Source organism: Vicugna pacos, chromosome 2 (assembly GCF_048564905.1).
Source record: "Vicugna pacos chromosome 2, VicPac4, whole genome shotgun sequence".
Classification (NCBI taxonomy): domain Eukaryota; kingdom Metazoa; phylum Chordata; class Mammalia; order Artiodactyla; family Camelidae; genus Vicugna; species Vicugna pacos.
Window position 1 is genome coordinate 21,630,598 of NC_132988.1, and position 8,042 is coordinate 21,638,639.

The 8,042-nt window shown below is 42.7% G+C and overlaps 1 protein-coding gene across 1 annotated transcript; it reads left to right on the forward strand.

Moving 5' to 3' along the window:
• The first annotated feature begins 898 nt into the window (after window positions 1–898).
• UCP1 (uncoupling protein 1) lies at window positions 899–8,042 on the forward strand. Its single transcript, XM_072972434.1, has 6 exons — window positions 899–1,174; window positions 1,816–2,014; window positions 4,333–4,527; window positions 4,627–4,728; window positions 5,428–5,608; window positions 7,472–8,042. The coding sequence occupies exons 1-6, from the start codon at window positions 1,049–1,051 to the stop codon at window positions 7,584–7,586; spliced, it is 918 nt and encodes a 305-aa protein (XP_072828535.1). The 5' UTR covers window positions 899–1,048; the 3' UTR covers window positions 7,587–8,042.

An 8,042-nucleotide genomic window follows, 5' to 3' on the forward strand; every position in this document is an offset into this window, starting at 1 on the left:
ATCCTTGTATAGGAGCAGAAGTAGGAACAGCTCCTCCTCCCACAACAAACACACATTACATGGTTTCATTTATAGGTAAGTTAGCACCAGGATTTCATACCTGGGATAGATGTGGAAACACATCCCACCTGGACGGAAGCAAAGGCCGGAGTACAGATGACCTGCCCAGGGCCACAGAGAAGGGAAGCAGCGGGGCCGCACGTGAGCCAAGCGACCCGCCCGTGTCCTCTCCTCTGCACGTCCCTGCGCGTGAAATTAAAGGGAGCAAGTGATTATCTCATTTTATATAGTGCTTTAGCCATTTACTACAGATTTCCTTTCTAGTATGTTTATTATCTCATTTGATATCCTCCTACAAAAAGTATTCAAATGAAACACTTTAAAAGTTCTGACAGCTCTTGTTTTCTGACCGGGATTTTTTGCAGCCTGGTTTTAGTGTTTGAAAGGAGACGGGAGGAAAAGGAAGTCTAGCTCAAAGGGTGCCTGCAAAGCTTCTGGGGAGCCAGAGAAATAAGAGGAGCCCCATTCTTGCCTTGGACAGCTCCGGCTGGGCGGGACCTGCCACCAGGGTCACTGAGCCCGCGCTTGTTTCAGGGTCGCGCGCCACGGCGCGCCGCGGAAGGTGCCGGAAGCCTCGGCGGCAGCGGCGCGTGCGCGGGACGCGGGGTGCCCGCTGCGGTGCGCGCTCCGCGAGGCGCCGACGGCAGGGCGCGGTCGGCCAGGTTCGCGCGCAGCGAGGGCTTTCGAGGTGAAGGGCGGCTCCCCAGGCGCCGAGCGAGGATGGGGAGGTGGGCGGGGCCCGGCGTCCGAGGGCACGCCCCCGCCAGGCCCACGCCCGGGTCCTTTGAGACCTGGAGCTGCTCGGCCCCCGAGCACCGCGATATAAGTCACCCGGGGAGGACAGGGGCACCGCGCGGCCAGCCTGGGCGCGAGGGAGGGGAGGCCGGCGCCGCCAACTCCTTGCTGCCGCGGCGCGGAGGAGTGAGGAGCCAGGGCGAACTTCCACCTTCGGCGCTGGCACCGGTGCCTCGCTCCGCGCTGGATCAGGATGGTGGGGCTGACAGCCTCAGACGTGCCCCCGACCATGGCGGTCAAGATCTTCTCAGCCGGAGTGGCGGCCTGCGTGGCGGATGTGATCACCTTCCCGCTGGACACGGCCAAAGTCCGGCTACAGGTAGCGAGCGCGATGGGGATGGAGGGGTAGAGAGCGAACCCCTACTGTGTGCGCCTTTGATTCTGTCTTTGGTTAAAACATCCTCTCTCACTTTAGGTAGGGCAGGTGCCTACTGTGAAAAAGTTGGACCTGTCACAGGATGGATGCGTTAGGGTGGGAAACTGGAATTTTTCCGGAATTAACTGAAGAACCACAGGGTCACCGAGGATGTGTTCACCATGACTGTTGCCAAACTTCCCCAAAGTTAGGGAGCGCTAAGTGTTCTAAGAGCTAAGGATATCAGCTTCTCCCGAGTTTACAAGCCAAGTTCTTTCTCCTTCCTTCTAATTAGGCGGAAGCACCTTCGGATCCTACTTCCTTGGGTTTCTGGAAAGTTCATGGGAGTGGGTATGTTCAAACATGCATAGTAGCCAGATTCTCTCTCCTTCCCCTCTTTCTCTCTCGACAGAGAGAGAGATGGGGGAGATGTTGCTGAGAAGGGAAAAGGAATTGAAAATAGTGGAAAATAATGGGAAAGAATCTTGGCTAACGGTTTCTCTACAGAGGCTAACCTGATGCCAGTATTTGTGTTTTTCTCACCAGGTGAGACTCCCTTACTCAATTTTCACTGCCCTCTGACCTGTACTCTTTCTCATTTCCAGATCCAAGGCGAATGCCAGACCTCCCGAGCTGTTAGGTATAAAGGTGTCCTGGGAACAATCACCACTCTGGCAAAAACAGAAGGGCCAGGGAAGCTCTATAGCGGGCTGCCTGCTGGCCTACAGAGACAAATAAGCTTCGCCTCTCTTAGGATCGGCCTCTATGATACCGTCCAGGAGTTCTTCACCACAGGGAAAGAAAGTAAGCAAGCAGGGAGCTGTCCTGGGAGGGGTGACAGTCAGAGACTCCTCCGGGACTGTTCTGTTAAAAAAAAAAAAGTGGTGCGCACAGAGTAGTGGTCTTCATAACAGACTGGCAAGCAAACAAACATCAATATTTGAAATTCCTCCTCTACCCCCAAAATACTAGCTTGGTACTCACTGTTCATAGGGAGAGAAAGAAGTGTTCAAAATCGATTTTTCAGATGCAGTTTATCACTCACTCAGGTATGGAAGGCTTGGGCCTAATTTGGATATCCATCTGGAGAAGAAGCATACTTTGTGAAATAATATTTAATTCAAAGTCCCCCCAAGTGAAGTCTGTCAGAAACACCTGTGGAGCTTGTTAGACATCCAGATGCCGAGGACTGCCCTGTACCCTGAATCCGAATCACTCGGATTAGGCCCAGGGAATCTGTGTTTATCACAAGTTTCCCTGGTAATTTTAGTATGCAACAAATCTGAAAACCTTTGGTTTGAAGAGAAGAAAACCAGAATTCCCTAACTCCAAACACTAAGGGCTTATTTCCTTTAAGAAGACTGGGGAAGACCAGAGTAAAAAGAGTGGGCTTAAGTTGTAGTGAGTTTGTCTAGGGAAAGAAGAAACTGAGTGTATACCAAGAGTTCCTGATGGCTTAGTTAGCGTTTATTTGAGTGCTTACTATAAGCCAGTTACTGTTCTAAGTGCCTCAGATACATCATCCCTGCAAAGATTACTATTAATTTTATCCTTTGATAAAACAGGAAGCATAGAGCAATTTTATAACCTGCCCAAGGTCACACAGTTGGAAAGGGGCAGAGTGAGAGTTCAAATCCAGGCAGGCTGGCCTCTGACCTCAGCTTTTAACCACAGTACAGTCTTGCCTCCTGCAATTTGCATGTGATTCTGTGCATCACTCAATCCATACAAAAATGCTGGTAGGTGCAAAATGCTGTCCCCATTTTCAGATGGGGAGACTGAGTATTAGAAAAGTTAAGTAAAGACCACCCAGCCAGCAAGTATCAGAAACACTTCCATGTAAAGCACACAGTCCAGAGAGATGTACAGATGGGGAAGTGAATATGAGTGACTACCTTGGCAGATTTCATCATTTCTGCTTTAAATGACCTTTGGATAACATAACTTTATGGGACACGTTATAATTATTATTTATACCAACAATATAAATTTAAATTTATCCACACTACACTTTCAAAGTAAAGATAAAGTCTGGATGTTTCTAGATCAATACTGCATTTTCTTATTTACAAATGTAGCAAGAGAGGAAGCATAAAGGATGTAAAGCTGCCTATTCTGGTGGTATTGTTCACAATTGACTGTTCTAAACAATTGTTGGGGTCTTTCTTTTTCTTCCTTCCTTCCCTTCCCCTTTTCCATTCCATTCCTTTCCTTCTTTCTTTTTTCAGTTTTATTGAGATATAACTGAGATACAGCACTGTATACATTTAAGGTATATAGCATAATGATTTGACTTACATACATCATGAAGTGATTATCACAGTAAATTTAGTAAACATCTGTCATATTCCTATTGCAAGACCCCATGTTAAGTGCTATATTGGTATTATTTTAACTCACACAATGGGTCTGTGAGGTAGACATTATTACCTCTATTATACAGATTAGGAAACAGAATTAGAGAGACTGAGAATGTCCTTGATGTGTAAATGTGATTGGCCATGCTTTCATTATAGGAATGGGTCTTGGACTCCTATTTGGAATTTTACTAAATGATATCTGTCTTGAGTAACCTAAGCTAACTTTTCAAAATTGCAAACAAACAGAAAAATCACTCCATTAGTTTCCTTCTTGTTTTTGTCCCCTTTGTAGCCTGACACCACTTGATGTCCCATATTGGGACAGGTTGTCCACTTGGGTTCTTCCTAAGACCCTGAAGTCCAATCATTAACATTCTCATTGATGGGAGGAAGACTGAGCATCCCTGGTGCCTCCTCCCAGTTGGAAAATACTGAAAAACAGACCTAGAGATAAGAAAGAACTGAGCAAAATATAGGAAAGAACTAAGACACTATTTAAATAGGCAGTGTGTTTTCTTTTCCTTGAAAGCCTTTATTTTAAAAAATTTCAGTCACCTTTGAAGTCTTCTAGCCCTGCTATAATTTAGTACATGTTTAGTATATGATTGACACGTGCACCAGCATTAGGGAATTACAAAAGATACAATGACACAATAATATTAACCACTAAATTAAAAAGACAGATACATTCTGGGTCTTGTTTTTTGTTTTTGTTTTTTTCTTTTTTGCTTGACACATCGTTTTTCTCTCTGATAATAACAGCTAGTTTAGGAAGCAAGGTCTCAGCGGGCCTCACAACTGGAGGCGTGGCCGTGTTCATTGGGCAACCCACAGAGGTGGTGAAGGTCAGACTGCAAGCACAGAGCCATCTCCATGGTCCCAAACCTCGCTACACTGGTACCTACAATGCTTACAGAATTATAGCCACTACAGAAGGTGTGACGGGGCTCTGGAAAGGTAACTCACTTCAAGATGCATTTTACCATCTTCAGACACATGTATCCAACTGGCACCTTATCGTATAATGGAGCCATTAAGCACTTTCTTGTCTTCCAGGGACTACTCCCAATCTGACAAGAAATGTCATCATCAATTGTACAGAGCTAGTGACGTATGACCTGATGAAGGCGGCCCTTGTGAAAAACAAACTATTAGCAGGTAACTGTCTTTTTACACAGCAAGTCTGCACATTTATAGTTTCATCTTGGAGTTTCTCCAGCCATGTTATACTGAAACCCTCAATTGTAATAGTTTTCTTTTTTAAAAAATTAAGTACTTTTGAACAATACAGTATAACCAAAACCCTAAGTTTTAGAAGTTTTGCTGCAACAGTTTTGTTTTTTGCAACAAAACCAAGAAGCAACTGTATTCTTACATCAGCATTATTCTCATTTAATACTAATAGATGAGATTTCTGTTAGCATCTTACGCTTAATAAAGCAGAATTCAGGAAGTGAGTCCACCCTACACTATATCCGGATGAGCTAGTTACATAAGGAGCTCCCAGTGGTTTCGGCAAAAACACAGTACCATTGAATAGATTCCTAAAGTTTTTATTCAAACAGGTTCTGGAGACATTGAAATTCTCCTTGGACAATGACTTTAATTCAATAAAAAGTATTCGATGCCTATGTATCGAGCATTATGTCATGCCCTAAGGACGCAGAGAAAAGTGACAGGTTATTTTCCTAAAGCACTTACAATCTAAGGTACTTATACTTAACCTTCCTTATTGTGTTTATTGATAAGACATCGTGTTGATCTCCTGTTATCAACAGGTTTACAAAGATCTGATAACTGAAAATGAGAAGCCCCTCCCAAAGTCTGGTGTTGACCTGTTTCATTGGTCCATTTCAGATGACGTGCCCTGCCACTTTGTGTCCGCTGTTATCGCTGGATTTTGCACAACTGTTCTGTCCTCTCCAGTGGATGTGGTGAAAACCAGGTTTGTTAACTCTCCACCAGGACAGTACACAAGTGTGCCCAACTGCGCAATGACGATGCTTACTAAGGAAGGACCATCAGCTTTCTTCAAAGGGTAGGTCTTCCTCATCTGTAATGCTGTGGTCAGGGTATCTGTGTGCTGCAGGGTGCTGTCTTGTCTAAACAATTGACAATTAGCTGACCAGCCTTAGTATGTGCAGTATACTTAGTGTCTACTTTTCCTCGCCATAAATTTCTCCAATCCACCAATTCCACTGTGCCAGAAAATTTAAAGCTGTGATATTAAAACTTTCCCAGGCTTTGAAGAGGCTCTTTCAAAGCCAATGACTTCCTCCTTGGTCTTCACCTATCAGAAATGTAGACAGTATTCTGCCTTCTCTGGGCAGAAGTATAAAATGGAAGGAAAACATAATAGAGGGCTATGAGAAAATAAGATTTGATTTTCACTATTTTAATTTAATAGGCCCTGTTTTTTAGATTGTATTCAAGCAAAACTAGAGAAAAATCATTGTTACTGATCTAGAAAAGCTATGTAGAAAATGATGTAGTTTGGTGATTACACTCACCTAGAAACTACTATCACATAATGGATCATAATTTCCCATAAAGCAATATTGTAATATATTATATTATAATCACCTTCCTAAGAAAATATAGTATGAACTAATTTATGGGTATACTCCACAAGGATTACACGTGGTAAAATAACAGAATTCTATGAACTTAAAAAATTGTAAGGCAATGCCTCAAACCTTATAAGCGTAAATGCATGGCACACATTATACAAGAGCTGCTAATTCACCATAATCTGCATTTATGACACATTAACACAAATGGAATATATTGTAAAATTAACTTAAAATAGATGTATCAGTTATCAACCAGTAGCCATTTAACAATAATTTTATTTTTTTCAAGTTTAAAAACTTCTGGGGGGATACATGCTACAAGGGTGTACCCTGAAAACGTTATGCTAAATAAAATGAGCCAGATACAGAAGGACAAACATTGTATGAGTCTACATATATGAAGTAAAATTCATAGAAACAGGAAGCGCAGCAGTGGTTACCAGGGGCTGAGGGGTGGAGGAGCAGGGAGTTGTTTTTTAATGTGTGCAGAGATTCCATTTGGGATGACCAAAGGTTCTGGAGATGGAGAGTGGTGATGACTGCTCACAATGAGAACATATTGAATGCAACTGAATTATACACTTAAAATGGCTAAAATGATAAATTGATGCTATGTATATTTTACCACAGTTAAAACACACACAACACACACACATCCAGGAGTCAGAAGAAATGTTAAGAGAGCTGCCAAAATCTTTGGGGCTGATTTTTATGGGCCAGATCTCTAAAATATCTATACAAGGCAGACTGAACTGATGCCATCTTTTTCTTCTGGAATATTTCATTGCTGTGAACAGGCATTCAAAATCAATCGTTAGGCCTGCGCAGTTGGGCAGAATTCTTAAAAATAACAAGAGCAACAACAACAACAAAACGCAGTTAGATCCTGAGAATCTTAGGACAAGAATCGCCAAGATCTAGACTTGGCATTAATTTCTCGACTCCGGAAAATGGTCCTACGTACTCATCACTTTGCTTTCTCCTCTTACTTTCTCTTCTAAAGTTCCCTACTTCCCCTTCAGAAAGCAAAGCAAGACCAAAAATTCCTTTTCCCTCAAAAAAGGAGAAAAGATCACAAAAAAGGAGGCAAGCTCTGGTTTGGTGGGACTGTGTTTGTACTGATGTAATCACCTGGGTATCGTTCTGATGCAGGATAGGGCATCTGGATGAAACTTCATGTTAGGCAGAGGAGGGAAAGATGAGGAATAGGTACTTCTGAGCATGTGCACTGGGGAAGAGTGGCGAAAGGAGACGCATGAACTGCCTGTACTGTAATAGCTCTGAGAACTTCATGCAAACTAACGGAATGCTGACATGCACTTTTCCAGATTTGTACCTTCCTTCTGGCGACTCGGATCCTGGAATGTCATTATGTTTGTGTGCTTTGAACAGCTGAAACGAGAACTGATGAAGTCAAGGCAGACCGTGGACTGTGCCACATAATCATCTTCAGGGAAGGGATGTAACAGACCAGTGGGCATCTTTGCTAACTGCATAACTTCACAAAGCAAACAAACCTATTAACTTTATTTCACCCTAAAAAGATCAGGGAATTCTGATAGAGTGTTTTGGACTATTTTTCTTTTTTTCAAAGGAAAACTAATACCTATTTCTTTTGACTTTTATTCTCAGTGTTTTAAGGAAGGGAAAGCAGACACCCTGGCAAATGTAGTATCTAGATAAGTTACTGCTAATGATTGACCATTTTTATGGGAGAGGGATTTTATAATTGAATATGAAGAACTTTAAAATGTTTTATTAATGCAAACTGATGGAAAAGAAAGACTGAGCAAGATGCACTTTATAAATGCTTAAAAATGAAGTTACCGAAGAAAATATTACTGTCTCCTTTTTATTAACCCAGTTGTCAGTTAATATATTCAATAAAGTATTGCAAAT